This window comes from Scophthalmus maximus, chromosome 8, assembly GCF_022379125.1.
Source record: "Scophthalmus maximus strain ysfricsl-2021 chromosome 8, ASM2237912v1, whole genome shotgun sequence".
NCBI classification, from domain to species: Eukaryota; Metazoa; Chordata; class Actinopteri; order Pleuronectiformes; family Scophthalmidae; genus Scophthalmus; species Scophthalmus maximus.
Window position 1 is genome coordinate 16,325,336 of NC_061522.1, and position 27,652 is coordinate 16,352,987.

Genomic DNA, 27,652 nt, shown 5'->3' on the forward strand with positions numbered 1-27,652 from the left:
ACTGTTTAGTTTTCCAGCAGCTTATTGTTGTTGTCCTATGCTTTCCCCTGGCGTTCGGTGAAACCGAGTTATGCAGATGCGACGCATGATAAATTTGTAAATATTTATCGGTTTATTACAGTTAAAAAGATGTATGTACATACAGAACATCACCAAACATGGTCTTGCACTCGCAAAGTAGCACTCTGCAACCGGTCGGGTTTCAGGATATCTGTCTTACAATGGGGCGGCATCGGTAAGGTTTGTCATTTACAGCAAAGCTCACAAATCAGTCGTTTTTCCCCCTCTTTTTCATTTGCCAAATAATACTTAGTAAAGGCATATAACCCAAATAAAAACAACAGAAATATGCTTAATACAACTAACTCTTGTTGAATTGCTGGTCCAAATCCAAGGTCCTGCTGCCAACCTGCAGCTTTGTGCAGTATGTACACAGGCAGAAACACCTCAGACGGGATCTTGGTCACTGTGGTTTAGGATTGGAGACTCACAAAGAGGTAGTCATGTCTGCATCTGCTCGTCCAAGAGACGACAGACTCAACAATTCTGCTTCAATCTGTGGACCCAGATCCCTTTATTGACATTAAAGGAAGAAATTAAAAAGGGGGGGAAATGATTATCTGTTTTGGTTGATTAAATCATATGGTCAAAGGTTCTGCTTGGTGCGCATAAGGCAGTCAAGTTAATGTATGGAGATAGTACAGAGTACAGTGTGTGAGCTCTTGGGGGGGGGGGGGGTGCGCGTGCATGTGAGTGGTATACAGGGCAGTGGGAAATCACATTAAAGGGCTGTTCCAACAAAACTGGCTTGTTTTGATTGGGGAGAAAGTGAACATTTATGTATTTATGTGCTCTCAAGATGAGGTAAAAAAAAAACAACCTTTAAGTGTATTTTTCTTTCTGATAATAAAAATTATGTCTAAATTAAATTCTGAACAGTCTCATACTATTACAGCTGATGTCACATACTTTTATTTCCCCTGATCTCACAATCTAATGACTAAAAGTCTGATATGACTTATGGAGAAAAACATGAAAAAGACCAAAAAAAATCAATCTGTTAAAAAAAGGGATCTACTTTTGCAGAATAACAATGCAAGTCAGTTTTAGTGGAATTCCCCTTTAATGCCAAAGACAAGTGAGGCGCAAAGCTAATGCACATCCACTTGGTAGCATAATGGCATTACCTTCCATTACACCATTTGTCTTTTTGTAAAACTCTCATCACATTACAGATTCTGTAATACTGAGTCTACCGTAACGTCAGATCACTGTACAGAGTAAAATGAAAAATAAGACAGAAAGAAATTAGATTCCAAATTTACATTGTAACAACCAGTTGCTTGTCATCAAGTACAGTCAGTGGCCATAGACACGAGGAATAGCCAAACACATAAAAAAGACCATTAAGGCTGCTTGTCAATGTAGATTAAGTAGGATAAGCATTGCCACACAATGCTTCGATACCCTTTGCAATATACAAAAAGGGAGCATTTGCAGATACACCAAATAGCCACTAGATCGAAGTCCCCTATGCAAAAACGCCTGATTCCGACCCAGACAAATCATGTCAAATGTGTCCAACATGCTTGGTTCCTGTACAAAACAACCAGGCAAGAAAAAGACAAGTTGTACGATTCAGAGGGAGAGAGAGGGGGGGAAAAAAGAAGAAGAAAAGCTTAAGGTGCGAAATGACTTGATTCTGTGATGCTCCCCACGGCCTAAAAGTCACAGACGATAGAAAAATAACCACCAATTACACTCCCGATTGTTAAGGATGCGCCAGTATGCAATACATCGTCACCACTTTGATCCAACAGGTCGCACCTTGAACTGAGCGGGCCAGTCGGTGACGTCCAGCTCCTCCACAACACATTTGAACTACATTCCAGGATCTGATAAATGCTCTCCGGTCCATTAGCCCTGTCCAGTTTCTGCCCGTCCCCCATCATCATCATCATCATCATCATCATCATCCTCCTCTGCGTCTTCATACACTGGCATTCTCAACCTTACAGAATGGCACATGAAAAAAAGTAAAAACAGAGATCTGAATGTAAAAATGGGTCACAGCGCTGTTGCTGCATACCTAATGCACATCTCACCCAGTACTCATTGAAGGCATTTTCACACAATTGTTTACAGCTAAAAGTAAATAAAATACACCAAAAAGAAACTTCCAAAGCTTTTATAGAAAACCAGGAATGCAATGCCTCCGGTGTGTTGTTGAGCATGAACACAGAAAGCCCTTTTTACAATTTTTTTTATTTGTGTGTCTTTTTCCGACAGTCTTGTACTGTAACTGCATTAAGCTCAAATATGCACCTTGTTGTGTCGTCTCATCGTTGTGTCCAAACGATTTGATCTGTGAGAAAACCACCAGGCCGATTTGAAAAAAGGTCAGTGGATTTGTCCCTCGCCAGGGTTTTTCCGAATAAAAGTCTGTATCGGGAGTGGATCGTCTCCCACCTCCTGCCCCCCCCCAGCTCCCCCTCCGCCTTGTACAGCATATGTATCAGTCCACGAAAAGCAGCAACAAGTTCTGCTGGTAAATTAGAAGCAGCGGTACATTTGCCCCCCCCATATATACCCGCCCCCTCCGAGCACTGTGGCGCTCATCGCCCAGGAGACCGGACCACAGCTCACACAAAACACACCAAAGCTGCTGCAAAGAAATAGTAGACCCAGACATTTCAATACAAAACAGAATCATGATTGGATATAGAGTCGGGATGCAACACATTTTCAAGAAAAAAAAAAAGGTTTGGTTTGATTAACCTTTTGTTGGGGCTTTTAATGTACACACATTTGAAATAATACTAACTGAATACACATTTCATCATTTAGGAAAATCGTAAACACTCAATGTGAATTGATTTGAAATAAAACATTATGCTGAACTGACCTGCAGTAAGCCAGTTCACTTGCAATGAAGGAAGCAGGATATGGGAATTTGAAACCAATGTTTGACAGGATAAAACTTCCCCAAAAGAAAATTACTAGTATATTCTGAGCCTGGGAAACTCGAAACTTATATTCAAATTGATACAAATTAACGGATAAAATACTTATTTATGAAACAAAAACAAAAAAATGCCCCCATTCAAAAACAACCAATGAGAGGCTACTGTGTTTTTTTGTTGCCTAAATATAGTGGGTGCCAATGTATTTTAAACAAAAGTGCATGAGAGCAGCAGCATTGCTAGGACAGTGTGGGACAAAATGAATGTAATTAAGATTATTGGGAGACCCTGTTAAAAAAATAACAAAAAAAGTGTCAAGAATTTACCTGTTACCGGTTATTATGAAATCTTGTTTGAAGCTGTGATGCACTCACCACAAGCTCCAAAGACCCAGATCACGTCTTTTTAAAAAACGCTTGATATGTTGGTCAATGATCAACTGGATTACAGCTCTGCAGCCCAACACTGGAGATAATATAAAACAAGTAAACATAACTAAAATTGCACCCAAGGCAACAACCAGGACTTGTGTACATATACAAAAGCATCTCCTAGCACTTATCCCATCACATATGCATTTTTGACCCTGGGGTCGTGGCACCGCCCGTTCAAGTCCCAACTTACTTTTCTTTTTGTCCTCCCCAAGCGTGTATGATTGGCATTTCTCATATGTGTACATTACTAGCTTAATGCTGAACAACCACTGCTGCTATTTCATAAAAAGATCTCCAATTAACCTATTTTACAACTGATATCGCCCATTTTAACAGATTAATGCAACAGCAAAAATGAAAAAAAAAAAAAGTCAAAACAGCAGTAATAAAAAAAAGGAAATAATTTATATCTTTGTATTCTCATGGACAATTGTGTTTAGAAATGAACCACTCGATCACTCCTAAACATAGGCACAGTTTTTTTTTTAAATCATGAAAGATTGAAAAAAAAGAAAAAAAAGGAACACACCATCATTAGACCTTTGTTCTCTATGGTCAAAAAGCAATTGACATAATTTATCTTGAGGAAGATGATAAAAAAAGGGAATATCAAAAGAAAATATGACAAGATGACAGTTAAAATTACGGCAGCAGCAGTAAATGTGAAGTTCAAAAGACTTTTTTTGTTTGTTTTTGCATACAATTGTATCCTTGCTCACATAATAGATGCTTGTAGTTACTGTAAATACATTGGCAATGGGAGCATGGTTTATATGGTTAAAAGACTTGCCACTTAGCTCACAGTTACTCAATATATATAACTTTATATATCTTCAGTTTTGGCAAAGAGATGGACATTTTTTTTCCTCCTGTATGATTCGGAGTGAAGGACGAGCAGGGGGTGGCCGGGGTCCTAAAATGACCGTGATAAACTCTGGAGCAACACAGAAGTCAGGTCTCCAAAGATTCACCTTGTGTCTGCCCGAGGATAGTGAAAGACCTTTTTTCTCACTTCTTCCTCCTCCTTCCTCTCTCGACACTGATTGTGGAGAGTCTCGTTTGCTTTACAGTGTAAGATACACGTAATGGTGGGTGTGGGGGGGCGCCAGGCGCGAGGGTGCAGAGCAAGTGGAGGGTTTGGAGTTAAAGTGGGACTGGGATCGAGCTGCTCTTGGCTCAGACCATGGCACGGTACGGTCCCTGCATCTTGAGGAACTGGATGATGAAGGAGGGGCCCCCCGCCACAATCTGGGGCGGCAGGTGGCTGAGGGGACAGTTCTCGATGCTCATGATGGACAGCTTGCTGCAGAGGGCCAGCTCGAACGGGAGGCTGTGCAGGTTGGGGTTGTCATTGAGGTACAGTTCCTCCAGGTTCTCCAGTGTACCTGAGGACAGACATCAGGCGGGAATAAACTCTATCATCCAGGGAAACGGTTTGAAATAAACACCCTCCGAAACAGCACAAATCAACTGAATAGGATAAATGGGAACAAGGAAGTGCCTCTTACCACTCTTGATTCTACGCTTACACTAAATTTCATCTTAATATATCAAAACACAAGTTATAATACAAACGAAACAGTGATATGACTTAATGCATCACAAAATAATTTACTGAATCGTGATACTCAGGTCTGCGAGACAATTTGGGATTATTTTCACAATTGATAATCCTATTTTTCCGTGATTTACCATTTAATCTATGGTAGGATAAAAAGGGTGTGGGATCAAAGGACCACAATTCTTTAGAAACAGGGTGATGACTCCGAAATCCTTGTCTGATCAGACCATCAGTCCAAAACTCTCATATTCAATATTCAGTTTACCATCTTATATGACCTGCAAATATCAGTTTGGTATCTTTGCTTTAAAAATGGCTAAAAGGCTTAATTGACCATTAGAATCGTTTTTGTGATTCGTTTTCTGTATATTAACTAATCATCAGCTTTGATTTACTATAATTGTTCAAGTATCAGTTATTTGTCCCACCCCAGGAAAAACATGATAAGGCTGCGTGGATGAGATCTGAAGGAGAGACGACCAAAATACTGCCAAGCTCTGGGACAGGTCTAAATACTCTAAAAATACGTCCACCTTCAGATCCTTCCTGTGACCATATTAATCTCCGTCTTAACTCTTAACTTCAGCAGTGACCAGCTGAGCCAGGTTGGTCCAATCACTCGGAGGAAAAGAAGGTGGGACATGACGACTGCTAAGCTCTTAAATCCTGATGGATAAGTTTAGCTCTCATCACTATGATACACTTAAAATAAAACAAAAAGCTATGACTGCTTTGTTGGGTTGGAAAATTTGATTTTCCTAAAAGTTTAAACAAATGATGGTAGTTGAGCTGTTTGCTGACAGACATGCGATGTTCAGGTCTTACACAATGCGGGAACATTCTCCATAGACAGCAACAAGTAAATTAAGTCAAAAGAAGAGTAATGAAAAGTGATTTTATTTTGGTGGGATTCCTTGTCGACCACACACAACTCTGAATGAGAGCAAAGTGATAAAATGTTTGTGTTTAGTTTAAATTGCACAAGAGTTTTAAAGCTATCACCGTTTTCGACAGATCTGTGCCAAAAGTCACATTGTGTTTTTTAGACAATCAGCCAAGTTATCTGAATTTCCACTCACTGCTAATCTCCCAGATACAGAATCAAGTTCACTCACATTGAAGTGTCCCTGGATCAGTTCTGTTGTGATAGTGTGTGTGTGTGTAACATTTTCCCAGCCCTGAGCACGTCACCGATATAAGTTGAGCAGTCGATCAAATGAGTATTTACCAATCTCCTCGGGAAGGTGTTGCAGCAGGTTCTCTCCCAAACCCAGATGAGTCAGGTTGGTGAGGTGGCCGATGCCTCTGGGTAACGTAGTCAGCTGATTATTTGTCAACACCAATTTCTAACGAAAGAGTGAGAGCACAGGAAGTTTGTGGAAGGACATGTTACTCGGTGACACAAATCCCAGTTCATTCACACGACAATGAAAATCTGAAGATTGAATAAAAATAGAACTCGGCAAGAGCAGAGGTGACTGCAAGGTTTGTTGATACAAGACACACATTTAACATTCCCAGGCGCCAAACAGAGTGGACATGAAAACTGTCTCCTTGGTTGTCAAAACATTGATCATCTAGTTATATGCATCAGCACTGTGAATTCCTCAGATGATAACTGTGGAGGATTATCTAATGGCTAGGCAGCCTGCACATTAAATCTTAGTTTGAACCTAAAATAATTTCTATATTCACAGAGTAATAAAGCACAATTTTTTAGTCATTGTAATGACCCTTCATTAGTTTGAGCATATTTCCACCCTGTAACCTGTAGGGGTTGGGTTTCATTTAGATTTGACTGATATCAAATCTGATATTGTTTAAAAAATACATCAGAAAACAAACAAAAAAACCCTACAATTTCATCTCCTGAATAATTAAAGACGTGCATCAGTCTTGGCTGCAGCGTCTTTTATGATACTTTCACTGGGAGTTGCTGAAATCAGAATATTCAAAATCCACCTACAGGAATCTCACGCCCACACTATGACTTGAAAATAAGCTTTGAATCAATGAAATGCAACAAAAAGCAAAAAAGACCAGAGCAGTGAGAAGTTGAAGTAGATAAACATTTTAGACTGTGTCCCAGTATCTCCAATGGTAATCGTTTCCGATGTCAACACATACAAACCTGGTTTCCAAAATAAAACTCAAAATATTCTGTTAAGACCAATACAAAGAGCCACGTGCATAAAGGAGAGAACTGCATGTCTGCAAAACTTACCTGTAAATCTTTAAGATATGCAATTTCATTAGGCAGACATTCCAACTTGTTTTCCTCTAAGTCGAGCTCTCGTAGCTTCCTCAAATTCCCAATACTATGTGGTAACTTCTTGAGAAGATTATTGGACAATATTAACACCTGGAAAGAAAATGAAGTTATAAGGAAGATACCTAAAATGAAACTTCAGCATCATGACAACTTTCTGAGCTTGATTTCTTTTGTTTTTTGGAATGAATGAAGCATCACTCCTGACACAATTATCACATCACTGTCAATGGATGTCAAATAATCCACGATGAAACTGGAATATTTTGATTCAAGTGAAACCATGATATTTTCAATACTTGCAGGACCCCATCTTAAACCAATACTTGGGTCACTTTAGTTTTGAGGAAATTGGTCTGTGCAGTAGAAATTATTTTTTTCTAACCAAACCCAAAACCTAATGCCAAGATTCAGAGTAAGCACAACGATCCGTGTTTATCACACCAGCCATTAGCACTCACAAGATGACGGCTGTAATGTGTAAACATAAGGGCAAAATCACTGCTATTCTTTCTTATTGGCTGCATAAAAAAATATGATTTATGTACCGAGACTTTCTATCTCTTCATAAAACCTCCTGCACAATTCCTACCATAACACTGTGTGTGTATGCAGGACTCACCTCTAGAGAGACTAGACCACAGACGTCCTCTGGGATCTTTGTCAGCTGATTAGTGGCCAGGTTAAGCTCGACCATGCTCGTCCATGTGCCAAAGTCCAGCGGCAGAGATGTTAACTGGTTGTCCTGAGGAAGACAATGGACGACAATTCACAATGTCAACAAAAGGACTGTGTTGTTCAAGAGGATGAGCAGAGCAGTGGACAACGCCAGCTATGTCACCTGGTGCCACAATAAATGGATTTCAATCTAAACTACAACCAGTGTGGACATGAACCAGGTGACAAGGTAAGGATATTTTAATGCCTTGTTGGACGCCAACACGAGCGTTGACGGAGGTGCTGTTTAGACAGTCTTCGCTCTGAGCAACGGTTGGAACAAACATTCACTTTTTTTAAATAAATAAAGATGCATCCATGGATCTTGTTCTGTTTAAGTGTACACTTATATTCACCATTACAGTGGCAGCTCAGGTTTTATCACAAATAAATCCAAGGCCACAGTACGAAATGCTGAACGAACAAGACAGTGGATTTACCACCTCAGATTTCAGGGTTTCCCATTCATTGACCCGACTGTGGCGGCCCGTCACCTAACACGACGTGAATTATTTGCACGAATATAGATTACATACAAAGTCAATGCAAACTCAGTCACTCAGTCTGTGACCCGGCTGCGCACTGCTCATCACGTTGTACGTGATTTTCAGAGGAATTGTTAAATCGCAGGGGGAGTTTCTGCAACGTACTGTACAGTCTTGCAGTACTTCACCAAAATCGATCGAGACAACGCTTGTTGCCACAAGTGTAACAATTGTTTTGCAAGTAACACAAGCGATTTGTCGAAACATTTAGTGAAAGTGAAAGTAAACTCTAATTCTACTACTACTACTACTACTACTACTACTACTACTACTACACATAACCAGCTCACAAAAAAAAACACAGGGTGGTCTTTATATATAGTTTGTGGGCTGGAAGGATCCACAGATACCCACCTTTATGTGCACTAAACAATGAAAAGGGGATTATTGCATAATTGGTCACCTTTAACATCTTGTGATGCTGTGATAACAGGGCTAGGGGTTAAGTAACCCCAATCCTTGATTTTAGTTTTTACAAAATCAAAGTATACAGCAAAGAGTATGAAGAGGGTAATTCGTCCGTACCTTCATGTTAAGCTTGCTTAACACTTTGGCCCTGGAGAAGATACCAAAGGGGATCTTGTTGATTCGGTTGTGCTCCATGTTGAGGGAGTAGATGGTGGAGAACTGGGATGGTCCGCCCACAGGGTACGACTGGAAGCAATTCCTTGCCAGTGTTAGACTTGTCAGGTTGACCAAACTTGAAAGCAGGCCCTGGTCAAGTGCAGAAACAGAGGTATGACAGAGACCATATGATCAGGACAGGCCTCGCTATATCACTATGGGCACTGTATGCTTAGTAGTCATAAATAGACAAAAGCAGGAACTAAAGATATATGAATGTTAACAATAAGCATTCAAGATAAACCTGCAGAGTTTCTGCACAGTCTTTTGTGCTGTGATTTTTGTGTAAAACTGTGGCTAATGTTGACCAATGCATACATGGATTAAAAAAAATACATTTTAGAACACAGGTTGAGTTTCTTAAATTAATTTGATGTTTGTCAATTTGTCAAAAGCAATGTAGGAAACAACTGATATTAGTTGAATAGAAAGTAAGCCTTAATGTTATTATTATTTCCATTACCGTTAGTCTGCGTTCATTATTGAGATTAAATTCCAAGTTCTACTTACCTCTGGCAACACTGAAATGTTGTTGTTTTCAAGGTTTAGCTCCTCCAGTTCTCGACATTTGGCTAATGATCTGGGAATGGCTGATAATCTATTATATCTCAGACCTAAGCGATTTATGCTGGCCAGATTCCCTGAAACGACATCAAAGACCGTTGGCACATTTTTAGAACTAAAGATGGAGTCAGACTGGCAAAATAAAACAAAACAGAACCTTTGCTTTCGAGCCGTAAAAAAGCTTCTGTTACCTATAGTCTCTGGAAGGTCCAAGAGCTCATTGTGCTGCAGGTCGAGGTTGGTTATCTGTGTGCAATTCCCAATCTCCTTCGGTAGGTGTTCCAACTGGTTATGGGCAACATCCAGAGTAATAAGGTTGCAAAGCTCACCTATAGAAAGATGCACACAAAATACACACACTTAGTTACTTCAAGACGAATGGACTTTAACGTAACCCACCCTGAGTACAAAAGCTCCCATTCACAAAATCAGAATATTCAATACTCACAGTACGTAGTCAATGACAATTTTTGTCTTGGTGGGATCTGTGCAGAGTTTGGCACAACTTATCATGTTCTATACCCAGAACTCTCTCTGATTGTAAAATTAGACAGTGCACAAGATAATGTGATGGTGACCTACACTCCACAGTAACCTGTGGCCACTTGTGGCAAGAAGCAGAATGGTCTGCCTCGTCCAATCTTAATTTCAGTTATTTGTTGGTTTTACTCACCCATCTCTGCAGGCAGCTGTTTAATCTTGTTCTCGCGGATGCTGAGCATGGTGAGCTTGGATAGATTTCGGATGTCCTTCTCGACCGTTGTTATGCGGTTGAAGCGCAGGTACAGCGTGGTCAGAGATGTCAGCCGGTAGACGACAGCCGGTATCTCTCTCAGCTTGTTGTGCCGCAGGTCGAGCATTCGAAGCTTCTTAAGGGAGTCCAGGGAGTCGGGCAAACTGGTCAGGGAGTTCTCGCTCAGGGCCAACGTGACCAGGCCCGATAGACAACCCACCTCAGCTGGCAAGCTCTGCAGCTTGTTGCTGTATAAGTAGAGTTCAGCGAGCTGCGTCAACTCCTTGATGGAGGACGGCAGCATGTGAATGGACCGTTTAGATAGGTCCAGTCTCATGGAGTTCTCCTCCCTGCACTTGTTGAGTTCTTTGATCACCTCGGCATTACTGGACTTTTTGCGTGTACCTGCTGCCGGGTTTGGCCGCTTTATCGTATTGTCGACGGAGAAGGCAACACCCGGTGTTGAACTGCTGGTGTCCTTCTTTCCTTCTTTGGCATCTTTCCCTTTGGTCTTCGATTCTTTGCCACCATCCTTGACCAAGCCGGCCAGAGCCTTGGTCTCCTTTTCCCTTTCTTTCCCAGCGGGACCACCTTTGGGGTCCTTTTCTTTTGAATCTTTTTCTTTGCCTAAAGTACTACTCATGTCGACGTTATCGGGCCTCTTGCAGAGTTGCTCATGGGAGTCTCTTTTGTCAGGTTACTTATTTGGGGGGAAAAGGGACACAGACAGCCAAGTAGGCTTTTAAAGAAAACATCCCTGTGCAGGCCCACACATTTATGATTATCCTTGAATTAAAAGCCTTGTGATCCAACGGCTTTTGGAGACTTTTGATACTTTGTTCCTTTGTTAAAATGCCATGGAAGAAAAAATCTTTTTAAGTAGCCGGATTGTGGCATCCATGGGCCACATGCTTAAGTGTCTGAACAGCATACAATCTCAGGAGTTTCAGACAGAAGTTCTTTCAGGCTGCAAAAGGTCATCAACGTCTGTTTGTTTTTAATCCCTCGAAGATTTGCTGTTGGGGGGAGAAAAAAAAAAGAAATTGAATTTTCACACAAACATTCTCAAAATTATAAATTTCAACAGTTGAATGGTCTGTCTGAAAGTTTCTGATTTCAAAGCCCAATTCAAGTTCAATCCTTTGTTTGTTCTGGTGGGCAAGCATTCAAAAATTCCTCACTTCACCCTGTTAAATAACTGGTACGGCACAGTGAGAACAATGGGTAAAGCGAACTCGAACAGCACTAAACAATTTTAAAAACTTGAGGGCCGATGACATGTGGCAGAAAGACATGTATGCCTGAACACACAGTTGGCAATTTCTTTGTTTTGCGCCTGGTTTAGTGACATTTTGCAGGAAAACCACACCTCTAATAAACTGCCGTTAGTTGAAAAAACTTTTATTATACTGGCAAGAGAGAGGGCCTGAATGGGAGCCAGTCCAAACCTTTGTGCCACAACTAATTCACACCGACACTCCTCTTGTAACAGATATTATGCATAATACCATAGGATACTATGCAAAATATTACCAATATATTTAAATTATTTTAAGAAGGGCCTCCTGCCGCCTAAAGGTGCAGTGTAAGCTGCAGCCTGCATGTTGACACAAAGTGTAAAAACAATAAAAAAGGAGCCTCGACAATATCCTTCCTAATAAGTTGCGACGGGGGAAAAAAACACTTCCAACAGGTTTGGTGGGTTGTTAGTACCATGACATAAGTAGTACTGCGTGTGCCAGTCCACACAAAATTGTTGAATGTACTCAGCATAACCTCACTCCAACTTACTCCTACTGAACAAACATGGCCCAGCGGGTGTTGACATCACTCTAAGCTGACAAGCCCCACCTAAACATTCAGCTATTCAGCCTTCACCTATAAAGACAGCAAAGCCACAATCACACTGGAAATTGACATCTCAAACGGGCTGCCTAATGAAACCAACAACACTTGGGATCTTTACATGACAAAATGAGCCAGAATGTCTCGGGTCTGAGACTGGTCTCTGTTTAGTCTCCGTCTCCGTTGTCCCTCAGTGACTGTGTAATGCTCTCTAGCACTAGTACAAGCTAAGCCGTGGCAAAAGAGAGAGGCAGGTTTGGCTCTGGATCAGAGCTAAGTGAAAAGGTTAGGACTGCTGAGAGTAATCTTTAGAAGTGGCCTTCAAAGCATGAAGTCCCCACAACAACAGGTCATATGACCTTTGGAACAAAAGAAAAGTTGGGTCAACAGCAGCACCCCTTACATGATAAAAAATGTCTGTGAACAAAATAATTATTAACATAAAAATGAGAATAGCCAGGCCAGCCCAATTGCTGGGCCCATCCAAACCAAACTTTGCAGGCAACTTCCTTTTATGGTTGTGCTCTCCACATCCCTGCCCTGTAGTACCGTTTGTTTACATCAAACTGAATGTAAACCTTATCCGTACATTTAAAAACCTACGTTTTCATCGTAAACCTAACGAAAGACCAAATGAAAGAAAAAGAAAAGTATATGATCCAACTGAAAAGTTTGTAACAAGCCCCGTAGGTCATGCAAGAACACTATGTTTGTCCAGATCATTAAAAAATTACCAAATCGAAGCAAATGCCTCTTTCAAAGGAATGCAGGTGACCAAAAAAAAGCTCTGACTTCACAAGAATGAAAGGAAGAAGGAAAAACGGTGGGTCATAATCATGTTAGAAACCCATATAACCAGGACTTCATGAGATTCACTAACTTTTCCCATCCCTGACAGGATTAAGAAAGGGCTCACGAGTTGTTCACGAATGAAATGACTGGACTCAGCGATATGAGCAATAGAGAACGGATGTGCAGAGATGTGAATAACCCAATTAGTCGAGGACAAAATGATAGAATCAATTTGTGGCCATGCAATTGAATATCTTTAATTTGATCAAATGTCCAAAAGTGAACTCTTGATCGGCCTTCACAGCGGTCTACCATACAGGTGTGTGGGGATGGTTTCAGAGATGACGTCGTGGCGTCTGGTGGCCAAATCCATGTCGGAGCGTTAACGCCAGCCGAGACTAAACTTGCGCGCACTGTTCGACTTCCACCGAGGTTCAGACTACCCGCTCGGTCATGTCACTACGAGGCCAAACTCGTATGACATTCTAATGCCCGGAGACTAACGAATTTTCCATTAGGGATATCTTCAACCCATCTGACAATGCCAGTGGATTTAGGCCTAGGCCTGAAATGTCTAATGTTCTCCAGCTCGTGTTCGTCCATCACGGTGCATTCTGGATCCAATTAGAGACGTATCAGTGTGAGATAATCTGAGGATACAGTGAAGCTCGTGTGTGTGTGTGTGTGTGTGTGTGTGTGTGTGTGTGTGTGTGTGTGTGTGTGTGTGTGTGTGTGTGTGGGGCTGTGATATGAAATGATGGATTCAGATTGTGACAATGTAGATGAAACCCCAGCTCCCGTGTTGCTGCTCGATGGGACACTGCTGCGCCACCAGCAGCGACCGGGGCCTGTCAGCTGGAATCGGTGTCCGTGTCGCGTTCGTATTTGAGGCGAAACAGCCAAAACAGAGGTGAGGTGGCAGCTCCCGGCTGCTGCTGCTGCTGCTGCTGCTGCTGCTCCTCCGCACTGGACGCAGCTAGCTCCGTGGCTACTTGAGCCAACGGCAAATCCGTGCGACCGGATTACCGACCAAACGGCAACACGAACCTAATACCGAGGAAACCCACACCGGGGCTGGTGATACCGAGCCGGAGAGACAGTGAACAGCCTTGACACGGACAGTCCCGATGCTACATGTGAACCCATCGACTAGATAACCGGCGGTCGCTAGCCGACTCACGCAGGCTGAACACGTCTAATATTCGCCAGAGCAGCCTTCAAACTGACCGGCAGCAAACACGCACAGTTCACATCTTCGACTAGCAATCCGCCAAAACGAGGGGCGGGGGGGGGGGGGGCACTCGCTAATCCTGCCAACGACTGACAACAAGGCAGGAAATAAACGCGGCTCAGCTAAACGTCAACAGCGAAGCGAACGTCAGTTGTGGCAGACCGCTAGCATGCTAACGCCAGCTAGCGGACAGGTTAGCCAAACAAGCTAACTGGGTTTGAGCGAGCGATCGCACGAAAGGAGTGACCCCACGGCCGGGGGGGGGGGGCGCGAACATGGCAATTAAGACCGGGTGTGATGGAGCGTATCGGGCGGGCGAAGAGGGCGCGGGGGTCTCCCGCCGACACGCCGACTCGTGCTCGGCGGTTGGAGTTACCTCGAGCACGGCTAGCCGTGTGCAGGCCCGCTCAGAGCCGCTGACCCGTCGGCCGCGAGTCCCACCGAGAAAGGGGAAACCTCCGCTGCAGCCAGCTGAGCGCGATCGGGCGGCGGGCGCCCGAGGAGCGCAGCGCCGGCGGAGGCACCCCGTGTCCCCGCGGAGCGACCGCCGGAGGCGGGCCGGCTGCGGACTAGCCGCGTCGGCGTATCCGAGCGCCGTCCCCGTGCCGAACGTTAGCCGAGGAAAAAAAGAAAACACTGTGAAAAACAGCGGCCATTCCGAAGCTGAACAAAAGAGTGCGTTCGTACTCGCCACCGCGACATGACACTTGGACGGCTTCAACACCCGCCGCGAGCCGGAGCCCGACGGGGGCATCACCTCCGGAGCGGCGCGTTACCATGCCGCGGGGGGTGGGGGGGAGTCGGGGGGGACACGACGTCCACTGTTAATGTGATAATATAACTGTTTTACCTTCAGAGGTGTGACTCCGCCATCCTCGCCGCTTCCTCCTCTTTTCCTACACTGCTGCTCGGCTCCCCTCCCTCCCCTGACACCAAACTGCGTCATTCGCACGCCTAACCGCTGTTATCACGAGACTTTTATGCGAGACTTTTAGAAATAAACAAAAACAAGAGAGTGAGAGAGAGAGAGAGAGAGAGAGAGAGAGAGAGAGAGAGAGAGAGAGTGTGTGTGTGTGTGTGTGTGTTTTTATGAATATATATATAATATATATATATATATATGATTGCTGCTGATCAAAACCCCTGAAGAAGAAGTGTATTAGAGAAGAAGAAAGCATTATTAGACATATACGTTTCAAATGACTACCCTGGCGTGATTTATTAAATTGTATATGCAATACTCACTGTCTTTGTGCAAATATCCGATGAGCAATGACTGTTCACACCTATTATTTTATTCTGTATTGTTTTTTACATATATATATATTTCCTCGTGTTCATACTGCATGTTAACGTGTTCATCGCCGTATTCCTGCTGTAACAGTAGTTTCCCTCACGGTGGGACGGATTGTCTTATTGTCTGGCTTTACTCGGGGCCTGCTGTATTTGTTGAATATATTTCACTTATATATATTTCACGTAAAAAAAAAAAAAAGAGAATCAACAGTTTTGCCGAAGTCCTTCTCTCGCCAAACCCTCAGTGTAAAAGACGCACACGTGCCCATGTTCTGCAGATGTCAGAACAAACGCTGACGTGACGCGAGGGGGAGGTCACGTGGTTGTCGTGGACGCGTTGGCTTGACAACCGCCGTAATCTTCGTCCGGTGCTAAAAGGTGGGTTCGCTAACTGTTGACGTTTATCCGCGTTGTGTTGTATTTCCCGCGGTCCCACGCGGCAGCGGCAGCACACAGCAGTGTGTTGACTATACGTGACCGGTAGTTGGGTGAAAAGGAAGACGCTGTCGCCTCGGCCGGCCCTGTGGAGCTAGCCGATGTTGGCTTTCCCGTGCTACGCCTGGTTAGCATTAGCTGGTTCGAGCTATCATACGGTATTTGTTGCTCTCTGTCGCTCCGGTCGTTCGACGAGGCCCGTGGGCAGATGTGTTCGGACACTCACCAACTAACGCCGGATCAAAACGGCCTTGTGGAAACTCGGGCCGAATAAAAAACGTGACCATCAAACATATTGCAATAGCTGCATTTCACAAATCAGCGCAGGGTGAAGTGGCTAAACTACATATATATATTCCTGTTGTCACCTGACTGCAAAACAATATTTTGATTCCATTTATTCTGCATGTCAATATGCCAAAGTTCCTATTGAGCTTGTGCTACAGATTCTGCGAAATGCAGCCTCGATCAATTTGCCCTTTTTCTTCTAGTAGTTCATGAGTCAGATCCCCATCAGAGGGAAATGTACCCATTATTCATTAGCAGCAGCTTTCCTAGTGATCCCACTGTGCCAATGTTTTAAATCTTGGCCATTTCTTTTACGCTTGTCCATAATGCTTTGTTTTCATGGATGTGTGCATGATAGGATTCTGTTAAATGTAGTAAACTGATACAATTGTCTTTTCCAGCAGGCACTTGGGAGACACAATGCCAGAAGTCAAGTCAATATTCAGAGAAGTTCTGCCTAAACAAGGTTTGTACCGGGTCTTTGGACAGCAGTAGAAACAAACAAAAGGCTGCTTGTGGAGCACAATACATGTGAACTGTTCAGAAATCTGCAAAAGCTTGCAAAATGAGGAAGTGGGTGCTCTGTGGTGTGTGCTCCCTCTTTACAGTCTGTCGTGTTGCGCAGCATCATTGACTCTGGCAGTGTAACGCTGAATAAAAATGAATTTCGAGAGATACAAGTGCAATACATTTTGACGTGTTCAGGGCCAGAGTTCCAGGTGTCTAACTTATCCAGATGTTTCATGCAGTGATTTTGGAAAAAACTGACCAGTGCTGCAACTTAAATTAATAAAAAAATCTGGGAAAGTGTTTGGCCATAACCAAGGACCTACAGATATAACAAGCCTACATGAAACTTTGGGCCCCACTTCCTGGGGGTCGCAGTTATGTTCTCACAGTTGCTGTGTTTATTAGAAGTTAAATGTTATATAGCGCATTTATAAATGTATTTGTACAAATACATACATATATATATATATATATATATATATATATATATAGCAACAATCTAGTAGTTACCTCTTGTTTTTGGATTTCAAAGGCATGTAGTTGTAGAAATGTGAGATTTCATGTTGCATGTTGAGATTTTTTTCTTTCTTTTGTGCATCCACAGGGCAGCTATCCATGGAAGATGTCCCTACCATGGTTCTGTGTAAGCCAAAGCTGCTCCCACTCAAATCAGTCACCCTAGAGAAACTGGAGAAGATGCATATGGAGGCTCAAGAGGCTGTCAAGCAACAGGAACTGGCAATGAAGGAGCAGCCACAGTAGCCGCCTAATGGCGGACGTGCAACAGCAGAAGCAGCCAGACGGGCAGAAAATTCCTTTAGATGGAAGGCAGGGTGTTTTTAAGCACAAATAGACTCAGTAGTTTTATGACACTGACATGTAACATGAGGAAGTTTAATTTTTGCTACATGGAGTAGAGAGTTGTCACCTGAGCTCCAATACTATTCAGCTCTTCTTCCTGTTCACTAATCATTATCAAATGATCTATTGCACGTGCTCAATAAGCATTAAGTCTAATCGCTTGCCAGATTTTACAGAGTGGTTGGCTACTGAGACCTGTGCACATCTACAGACCTTTCATTTGTATAGTTCTACCTGTAATCTGGCCTCACTTCATACAACAAAATGTTAATGTACCACCTCCTTGTTGAAGCGAATGTAGGGAAGAGTTAATTCATGTTTCAGTTGGTAGCATGTGTTAATATTGTGACATGAACAAAAACAGCCTTTGATTGTTTAACAGTGGTTTAATGAACAAACAAGAAGCAATATGGGGTACATTTCACAAACCAGTATTGCCGAGATATAAAAATAAACACTCTTAAGAACCATTTTGTGAAGTTACCCAACTGATATTTGTTTTTGCACTGTACTCATGTCTTCATACCTTCAGTAATGACATCTTTGTGTTATTTAAAGGGGAAAAAAGAAAAGACGAGCACATCATAGAAAGAGCAGCTAGTTAGGGAGTCAGTATTTTACTGAACTGATGCGCTCCCCTTAAATTATTTTTAATACCCCCTTATAAAGCTCTTGACACAAACCAGTCATCTCTGTACAAACAATGCTCTTCTAGAAAACACAAGTGGCAGTGAAATCAAGAAAATACTGTACAAAACAACATGGAATGACTGACACAGATGTGTGGCACTTTAAGGGTTAGCTTATGTAAATGTTTATATTGAAACACCTTTGAGAAGGTGATCTTCAGTCTCAATTGAAAGTGCAGTTTTTTGTGTTTTTTTGCCTACTTCAATTTCAGAAATGTACATTCTTTTGACTGTTAGAATGAAAACAAGTTGAACCCAACTATCTTGAAAAATATGCAAGTAAAAAAGTAGCTTTATTGTCTCCATCTTGTGGCACATAAAAAGGGCTGCTCAGTAGCTTTCAAGTTTGACAACACCACCGTCTCCCTCGCTGACAAATCTCTTCCGTCCCCTGACGAGAGACAAATCACATTAACGGGAACACAAATTCAAACATCTTCCTTTAAAGATGACAGTAAGGTGTGCGTCTGAAAAAAATCAGTGCACTTACCGACAGGGGCAAAGATCTCTTAACTTTACATCAATGATTTCCATACTGAGGCTCTTATCAACAAATTGCTCCAGTATGAAGTATGCACGGGGGACGTCAATGTTGATTTCAGCAATCTCCATATAAACTCTTCCATAGCCCTGTGAAATAAAAAGTACATAAAACACAATCTCAAAGTTATCAAACAAACAAGCTGGGACTTGGTGAAATAGTTCTGCACAGTACCAAATTCAGACACCAGGTGGCACCTTACCCTTCTCATTTGGTCCAAAGTGATGACGGAGGACACAGAGAGTGACTTGAGCAGCTTCAGAACCATTTTGAATGTTTTCTCCCCTTTGGACTCCAAAGCCATCACTATCGCCTGAGGGAAGCAGCAGCAAATTGCACAGCTCTGTATCAGAACTTTGGGTAGTAGCTACTAGAAGCACAGACAACAGCAGAAAACAGTTGATTCATCTACAGGTTTTACTTCAGAACACATGGCACAAGAGGTGTGTTTACTCCTCATCGAGGACTATAAGAAAAGAAAATCTAAGATTAACTAAGGTCCAAGTTCTCAGGTGATGATGGATTGGTTTGAAAACATTTTGCAATATTTCAGCTGAACAAACATTCTTGGTCAGGTATAGAACAGCTTTTCTCCTTCTCTTTCGTTGGCCTTCTGCACAACTGCCTCTGTTGCTGCTGTAAATACTGCAGCCCAGTATTTACCTCATAAACAAACTCATGGTGGAAGTGGGGAACCTCCAGATCTCTCAGGCATCTTTCAGCCTCCATACTGTCTCCAGACAGGATGTACTCCTTCAGCAGCAGGTTCATCTGGAGGGGCAGAATGAGGTGATGTCAATTATTAAACTATGGTATTTTATTTTATCATAGCTACAGAGAGTTTTAAGAAACAATCATGAAACCAGACAGGTACATCAAAAAATTAATAGATACAAACAGAGGATACTAGGAAGCAGGATTTGCAGTTATCAAGGCAACTTCAGGTTTAACTTTGGGTTTTCAGTCCTAAGAAGCTGGTTCACTTGTAACCAGGATAAATCACCATGGTAACTTCTGCTGAAACACTAAACTTCCCCAGAGCAAGTAAAGTTCTTGATAACAGATCAAAAACTGTCACGGCCCAACTACTGACCAATCAGATCACTGGAAAAACAGTCAACATTCTACATGATCTATACAGGGACGTTTACAGTAAATTGACCAATATTAAAGAAGAATTGATATTTATAGATAAGTGGAATCATGTTGCTGTTCAAGACTTTTCACGTGTCCACTAGGGTTTTAAAACACAGCTTCTCATAAACAGAGGGAGATACATAAAGATGACTTTATTCCTGACAGTGTTTTATTGTCTTAAATATATCACTGTAGCTCAGAATAATGTGTGATGATAAATGGGAGATGATAAACAGCTTCGTAGTACAGGTGAACAGGACGGCCAATGTTAAGTTCAATTAAGCCAGAGAGCGGTATGATATCCTGGGTATGTTGAACTTGCTTTGTAAGTTCAGGCCTCTGGTCTACTACTAACGTCTTTGAGTCTAATCTACGTGTATGTAATTTACCTCTTTGATGAGCTGTGTGACAGGTGTCTGGCCCCCGCCTGCCCCCCACTGGTTGTCTATTCGAAGCCCACCCATAGTCATCTTCAGCAGCACTGCAGCCCGATCCAGTGCTGCCCTGGGAGACAAAAAAATTGAAAAAACGGTTTTGTGGGTCAAACTTATGCCTCCACCTATGTTATGTCTCCACCACCTGCAAATGATCACACTGCTTCTGTTCTAATGTGTAAAAACTGTTTTCCAACTGATGTTTCTGTTTCCTTTAATATGTTTTCACTCCTGTTTACATGCATGTTCAGTTAATATTCTCATGATCTCTCATACCCTCCTTCCTCAAATGACAATCTCTCAGAGCAATATTCAGTGAAACTGGGTTTTCCTGCTGTAATCAATCCACCTCTTCATATTGGCTGTTAAAAGCTCTCTTCTTAACACACTCTCAGTTTAAGAGATGGGCCCTCATGCCATGCAGCGAAGTATTAAAACATTGAGCAAAAATGAGACTTTGCCTCTCTGAGTCCTTTAGATTTTTTTTAATACACCTTTTATGTTGCTGCAGAGAAACACAAAGAGGGGAATTCTTTTAAAAACGTTTTTGGGTTGGGGCACTTCCTGCTTTTTAGATGGGTTACATGTAGACATCAAAATCCCCCAAAAAACCTCAGACACAAATTGTTTTTAACAAGAGTGCCCTCTTAAATTTTTATAAAATAACTAACTTTGGAAAACATTTACTCGTTTCATCAGTTATCTTAGATAACATCACATCATAGATCAACTGGAATACATTTGTACACCGGATGAGGACTGTGGACGTTGTTTCCCCTCATTTCCATTCAACATGCATCAAGATGAGATCAGTTACTTGCCAGTATGTACAGGAAGAATGATTATAGCAAGGAAATATCCAATTCAAAGTTCAAATTGACACCTGACTTTTGTTTTCAGACAGACTTGAAAAGTGTGAACATATCCTTTAAGCTATATTTAATTATAGAACTGTTCATAATGCAAAAAAACCTTTTTGACTGAATCCCCTCTCATCTTTAACAGAGAATATAATCTCCTGAAATAATCTCTGAAGAGTGTCATGATAAGAGACTATAATCAAGAGCTGCAAAGCTTTTCCAACAACCACATACCTTGTGTATTCACTGTCAACTCTGCCCTTGTAACCTTCGATGTAGCCCTTGGACAATATTTGGTCGCTAACAGCGCGTGCAATAAATTGGCCCACCAACTGTAAGAGTAGCACAAAAGGGGAAAAATGTAAACAACCCCGAACAACTTAGACAGCACCATGTTGTGGTGGACAGTTGATAGAGACTCCATTCACCGAAGGTCTCCTTAGACTTGTTGTGTCTGCTAAAATCAAAGGGGAGTGTTGTTTGTGAGTTACATGTCATGAGCCTCATGTTCATGCAAGACCAACATTAGATGTTAATGTACAAGGGCATTTTACCAGTTAACACTGAGGCATGAAGTTAATTTAGCCAACTGAAAGTTTAAATTAATTAACTCTGTGTATGTTTTTTAGAGAAAAAACTGAGTAGTGGACTACCAAAGACCTTCAACACTGCTGTTACTAATACGTGGGCCACAAGCATGGCCCTCTTTCAGTTTGAACTAGAAGCTGTGCAAAAACCCTGACATGACAGGCAGTGGCCTCAGGGGGAAAGTGTGTGAGTTTGTTTACAGTAGTTCTGATTTAGAGAAATCGAAAGGGCTGGCTTTGCTCTTCTGGCCTCCACAAAGCCTGCGCTCATCGCAGACCATTGTTTCTGTACAGACAACAAGCCGCTCCCTCTCATCTGATCCGTGGCTCTGGCTAGACTGGCAGGCACACGAGGGGGGAGAGAGAGAGAGAGAGAGAGAGAGAGAGAGAGAGAGAGGAGTGAGTGTGTGAGTGAGTGAGTGTGAGTGAGTGTATGTGGGAAACTGAAAAAAGAGTGAAAGTGTGAAGCGAAGTAGGTGGGGGCGGGGCAGAGTCATAACGGCCCTTTAAACCCACAGAGGGCTGTGAGAGTTGAACAGAACCGAAACGTGAGACTGAATGAGGCAGTGAAAGGAGGGGTGTGGGGGCAGGACCACCAATAACTCGTTGAGCGTATCTTGCTGAGCTTGCATTTTGCGAGAACAGACAGACAATGGCCAGAGATCTCATGTCTGTGCAGACTGAAAAGCGCGCGCACACACACACACACACACACACACACACACACACACACACACACACACACACACACACACACACACACACACACACACACACACACACACACACACACACACACACACACACACACACACACACACACACACACACACACACACACACACACACACACACACACACACTTAACTCCACTTACCTGCGGGGCTCCGGGTGTGTCGAGGACCAAGTCGGGCAGCTCTCTGAGAAGTTTGTCGAAGGAGTTTTCCATTTCGCTGTGTGACAGAACAGGTCCACACAAGTCAGCCAGCAGCCTGGAGGTGAGCTCGCGGTGGCTGGTTTTGGCCTCCAGGGCCAGTGACACAGCCAGTGAGGGAACCCCACTGCGCATGGGCCCCAGGTTCAGTCCGGCAAGTAGCTCCTGGATGTGGAGAGAGGCGTAACTTGGCATGGGTTCACGCAAGTGCACGCTCGTTCAATCATTGTTACGTTACGTTGTTACGCTGTCAGTCATGATGTCGTGCCACTTACGGCTACTTCATTTGTGTCGCCGTGTTCAAAGTACTCTTGCACTATGGGGGTGACGGTCTTTTCAAAGTCCCTCTCTTCCAGCGGGGGGACCACTGTCTCATACACACAGTTTTCCTGTCAAAACATTATTGATATTTTTATCCACTACATAGACAAATAATAGAAAAGATGTACAGTATGGAGCAGTTAAGAACAGGAGAGTTACAATCTACACCTTAAGAAATATCCACACAACATCAACAATGTCTTTAAAATGAAACACAGGCTCCACATGTGAGATGTATATTGTATGTTAAAAGTAATCATACTACTCAAAACACTCGACGCTGCGGTCATTACCTGAGCCTCATCATAGTTGGGGTCTTTCTGATCCACATCCTCCGGCCCATATACTTCACCGGATCTGCCCCAGACACCTTTGCCTCCAGCTCCACCTGCAGACAAAGGTCAGTGATCATGTTAAAGCAAAACGGCAGTGTCCTTTTCAAAAGATTGATTGGCCCACATATCTTGATGACCTGAAACTCAAGCTTTGACTTCATTTTATTAGTTCACAATTCCTGGTTGAGTGTCTAAAATATTGACCCCTATGAGCCTTTTCAGAACAATTGTGATAAGAGACCACGGGAGTTGAGAGTGACACAGCACATCGTCATGCCCCAAAATGCTGAGAAACAGAAAGATGGCGCTGCTCCCAGTTTGTGTTTTTGTTACATATGCCTGATTAAAAAGCTTTTAACCGATGTCCTTCTTATGAGTGACTTAGGGTAAAATGCCTACTAAAAAAAAAAAATGAAGCTAGGTCAAGGCAAACACATTTTAAGAATTTAACAGCCCCCACGCTGTAGCTCTGGGGCTCTGCAAGTTATTTTGTTGTCCTAAATGTCAGAGACATTTAGATTATTGTTGTAATATATGCAATCATTTCATTATAGGTCTAATACGGTCAAATCTCACAGATACATTTTGTGTGGTTACGGTGAAAAGGTCGAACGACGCGATAGATTTCAGCTGGTGATGCTCCATTGAAATGTATGATATATGAACACCCCTCCCCCCATCAAAATTTTTTTTTATGTCACAACCATTTACTATCTGACTTCCTTCTGTCAAACAGGAAAACCCCTCAGCCATAGTTTACAACAGGAGTTAGAAGACGTCAGCTAGGTCTTGCCCAATGGTCAAAAACAGCAATACTACAATTGATATAATAATGTAACTCAAGTTATGTAAATCATTATCTTTGTGTATGATTGTCGACCAATCCTCATGCTAATTCTTTTAACCCGAAGACCTAAACATGCTGTGACATAATCCCTCTATTCGGGGAGGTGGCACCCTGGTACATGTTACACAAACAAACATCTGCTGGCTCAGAGGCCAGCACCAACAGATTGCAGACAGTTTAGGAAGCCCAATACCAAAAGCAGCTTGTGCGACATGCTTTAAACCCCATTAGTCTCACCCAATATGTCACATGTACCATGCCACTATATTTAGCGCAGCCCACATTGGATGTGCGAACCAGTTGTACTGTAGCGTTAAAATCGTGTTGTACGCTAGTTTGTGCTCAGCTCCTCAGAGATTCTGCTTATCGTCTGTATTCGTCTTTCAAACCTGCACGGCACAGAGAAGAGCTTGCAGCTCAAATCACAGGGCACCGCTGGCATTGCAGTTTTGTTATGTAACCAGAAAAACAGACAAGATGCGGTGCCAAGAGAAACTACACTTGCTCCAGTTTTCCTGCCCATGGGGAAGAGCAAAGTGACTAAACAGTACCGCAGTCTGCACACATAAGTAGGCAACGTGTGCTTACATCAATGCACGGACACCTGCAGCGAGAGCCGGCTGGATTATCAGATGTTGACACGTACGTTTCTGGTGTGTCCGTGCTGTGTAGAAAAGACGGTGAGGTGCAGGGTGGAGGTGGATCAGAGCAGCTACATATGGCTTCATAAATGAACTGGATAGGGAATCGCAGTGAGCTAACAGTTTCAGCTGAATGTCCAATACTGCCATCAGTGTCACACACAATAGCCAAGTATATAAACATATTTCTATAGAAATCACTTTAAAACAAACAAACAATTCTTTACCTTCAGCAGCACAAATATAGATGACATATCAAACACATGACTAGAACTCATGAGACTAATACAACATGACCTAAACTTAAAAACAGCTTAAATATCTCTGTAGGCACTTTGAACGTTAAATTCATGTCCGTGATATAATGCCACTTACACATGCAACTTCTGTTACTTTACCGTTGTTTTAGAAAAGCTTGGCTGAGCAAATGGTAAGGGGGAAAGAAAAAAAAAAAGAGTGGGTGGAAAAAAGGATGTGAGCTGCTCCAGATCACCGAGCCATTTGTCCACATGCTAATTGCTTTATGGCTCCAAGATGAAAAGCCTGCAGATGGCGACAACAGTGGGTCAGGCCGTGATGACGGCCTCCTTCCCTTTGAAGCACAGGGAACGGTCACACCAAACTTTTCACTCACCCGCAGTAATGACTAGCAAAAAAGGGCAATCATTTGAAACTTGAGAGAAACTGACACATAATGATCTATCTGGTATCACACTGTTACACGACACCACATCATTGTCCTACTGGTGATTGTGCCGACTCAGAATATCAAGTCTACCTTTCTTTGGCAGGCCCCTGCCCTTTCCCAGTCTGGACTTTCTGTCCAGCAGCTTGCTCTTGGGGCTGGAGGGCGGCGCAGAGGTTCCCCTGACCACGTCCCCGTTATCGCTGAGAGAGTCGCCCCGGCCAGAGTCCCTGGACGAGTTCTTCCTCAGCCTCCGCTTGGCCTTCGCCTTGAGACGCGCCTCGTGGATGCTGTTGCTTGACGAGGACACCCAGTTGCCATTGATCTCATTATCGATGTTTTTGTTGGAGACGACCGACTTGCCGTTGTCTTCATCACCAGATAAGAAAGAGTCCCTCAGGTCCTCGGCCTCTGTTGGATTGTGAGCAATACAGAGTTAATGTTTTGCATGAGTTTGTTTGACCAAAAAAAGATTGAGCAGCTTTTGTGCATTCATACTTCATACTGATGGCCATGTGCAAATACAGTTGGATGAAGAGAAGGCCGTTCGAGTCAGTAGGAACTGTGCTACAGTCTATTTCGATGTGCAGTCACTCACTGAATGCAGGATGAGCAGCAGAATGAAATCAAAGCCATATTAAAAACCACTACACCTGCAAGCAGCGCGGGGAAATGAAAAAAAAAAAAACGGTCCACATCCGCAGTGCAACAGAAGATTCAGCTGATGGAGCATTTAAATCGCTGTCACTTACCAACGGGGTTCGCGTTCAGCCAGGCCTCGCAGTCAGTTGCCATGTTTCACAGTCGAGGGCAGATTTTGCAGCAGGACAACGTGCAAAGGAAAAAAATAAAGAGAGAGCGAGAGATACCTGCAACGAAACGAAGGCAAAGGGAAATCTAATGAGCGGACGTGCGTCAGATAACATGCGGCAACAACGCCTCCCCTCCCCCCTCCTCATTCAAAGTCACAAGTGTTGATAAACAATGGCTGACGCTGCGTTAGCTTGAACGTCCCCTGTCAAACGTGACGAACTGCGTCAAAGGGCCAAAGTCCGGGGTCTTAAACTGCACCTGTAACGCGACTCACAGACCTGAGCACCGACGACCCCTGCACTTCACGTTGTGTCTGGCGGGTTGTTATACCCCCGCTCTTGTTGTGGACACCCACACGTCAGTGCGACGTAAAAATAAAACTGCACTAAGTGCGCTGGCTCGGTGCGCACCTCCGAGCTGCGTCGAGCAAATCCTGAAATCCCCGACGACACTGTCGTATCAAAACATGCATCTCTATTTCTCTCATTCTCTCTTTCGCTCTGTTGATGAAATAAGAATACATAACGATGAGGTCACTGACCGTCTGTTGCGTTCGGGCTTTTCCAACTCCGACCGCGGACAGGACACTGTTTTTGTTTTACCGACGGCCCGACGTAGGCACGCAGCGCTGTGTTTTTCTTCTCCGATTGGCTGCAGCGGGCGTGAGTTTTTAAAGCAAGGAGCCAATGAAAATGCAACACGGGATTTTTCTTCTCGCATGTTAAGGGTCTTTGTTGTTTACTAACGGCTGCCCCCTATTGGTAAAGTAGTGGAACTGCGCCCTTTATTATGGGAGATAACTGTTTCGAGCAACAACATACTGGTTTATGGATGATGATAATGAAAATGATAATAGTGATGATAATCAATACTGTTAATTGTCCAATATTCATAATCCGTTTTTTTTTTTTTTTACTTTTTTCCCCCCTATACAGTTAATTCAATTACATAAGGTTGTGTTAAAATACCATGTGAGTAAGCTATAAATAAAATCAATGAAAACTCACAGTTATTTGGTCAGGGTCCATCTAAACTGAGTTATACACATTTATTTAAGTTAGTTTTGGCACTCAGATGTTGTTGTTGTTTTTTGCCCTTAACACTTGGGGGTGCTCTTTTACAACAGTCCCAATAATAGTCCTTTTATTAGCTACTGTACA

At 42.9% G+C, this 27,652-nt stretch overlaps 3 protein-coding genes across 7 annotated transcripts; 1 reads left to right on the forward strand and 2 right to left on the reverse strand.

Annotated features, from left to right (window-relative positions):
• Nucleotides 1-89: 89 nt before the first annotated feature.
• Nucleotides 90-15,281, reverse strand: shoc2 (SHOC2 leucine rich repeat scaffold protein). Of its 3 annotated transcripts, none has more exons than XM_035636239.2 (9): nucleotides 15,129-15,281; nucleotides 10,351-11,426; nucleotides 9,869-10,006; nucleotides 9,624-9,754; nucleotides 9,015-9,203; nucleotides 7,850-7,972; nucleotides 7,183-7,320; nucleotides 6,187-6,304; nucleotides 90-4,782 (listed from the first exon to the last, which is right to left on the reverse strand). In XM_035636239.2, the coding sequence occupies exons 2-9, from the start codon at nucleotides 11,051-11,053 to the stop codon at nucleotides 4,574-4,576; spliced, it is 1,749 nt and encodes a 582-aa protein (XP_035492132.1). In that variant the 5' UTR covers nucleotides 11,054-11,426; nucleotides 15,129-15,281; the 3' UTR covers nucleotides 90-4,573. The 3 variants fall into 3 exon arrangements, with proteins under 3 accessions (XP_035492132.1, XP_035492134.1, XP_035492133.1); XM_035636241.2 differs by lacking the exon at nucleotides 15,129-15,281 and adding an exon at nucleotides 14,966-14,986; XM_035636240.2 differs by lacking the exon at nucleotides 15,129-15,281 and adding an exon at nucleotides 14,655-14,792.
• bbip1 (BBSome interacting protein 1) lies at nucleotides 13,819-18,138 on the forward strand. 2 transcript variants are annotated; one of them, XM_035636245.1, is made up of 3 exons: nucleotides 13,819-13,957; nucleotides 16,699-16,763; nucleotides 17,412-18,138. In XM_035636245.1, the coding sequence occupies exons 1-3, from the start codon at nucleotides 13,830-13,832 to the stop codon at nucleotides 17,567-17,569; spliced, it is 351 nt and encodes a 116-aa protein (XP_035492138.1). In that variant the 5' UTR covers nucleotides 13,819-13,829; the 3' UTR covers nucleotides 17,570-18,138. The 2 variants fall into 2 exon arrangements, with proteins under 2 accessions (XP_035492138.1, XP_035492139.1); XM_035636246.1 differs by lacking the exon at nucleotides 13,819-13,957 and adding an exon at nucleotides 15,963-16,136.
• On the reverse strand, nucleotides 18,040-27,181 carry pdcd4b (programmed cell death 4b). Of its 2 annotated transcripts, none has more exons than XM_035636242.1 (12): nucleotides 27,034-27,181; nucleotides 26,432-26,548; nucleotides 25,773-26,090; nucleotides 23,465-23,559; nucleotides 23,126-23,239; nucleotides 22,794-23,015; nucleotides 21,564-21,661; nucleotides 20,425-20,539; nucleotides 19,562-19,669; nucleotides 19,101-19,211; nucleotides 18,848-18,987; nucleotides 18,040-18,748 (listed from the first exon to the last, which is right to left on the reverse strand). In XM_035636242.1, the coding sequence occupies exons 2-12, from the start codon at nucleotides 26,472-26,474 to the stop codon at nucleotides 18,688-18,690; spliced, it is 1,425 nt and encodes a 474-aa protein (XP_035492135.1). In that variant the 5' UTR covers nucleotides 26,475-26,548; nucleotides 27,034-27,181; the 3' UTR covers nucleotides 18,040-18,687. The 2 variants fall into 2 exon arrangements, with proteins under 2 accessions (XP_035492135.1, XP_035492136.1); XM_035636243.1 differs by lacking the exon at nucleotides 27,034-27,181 and adding an exon at nucleotides 26,771-26,925.
• Between the last annotated feature and the right edge of the window lie 471 nt (nucleotides 27,182-27,652).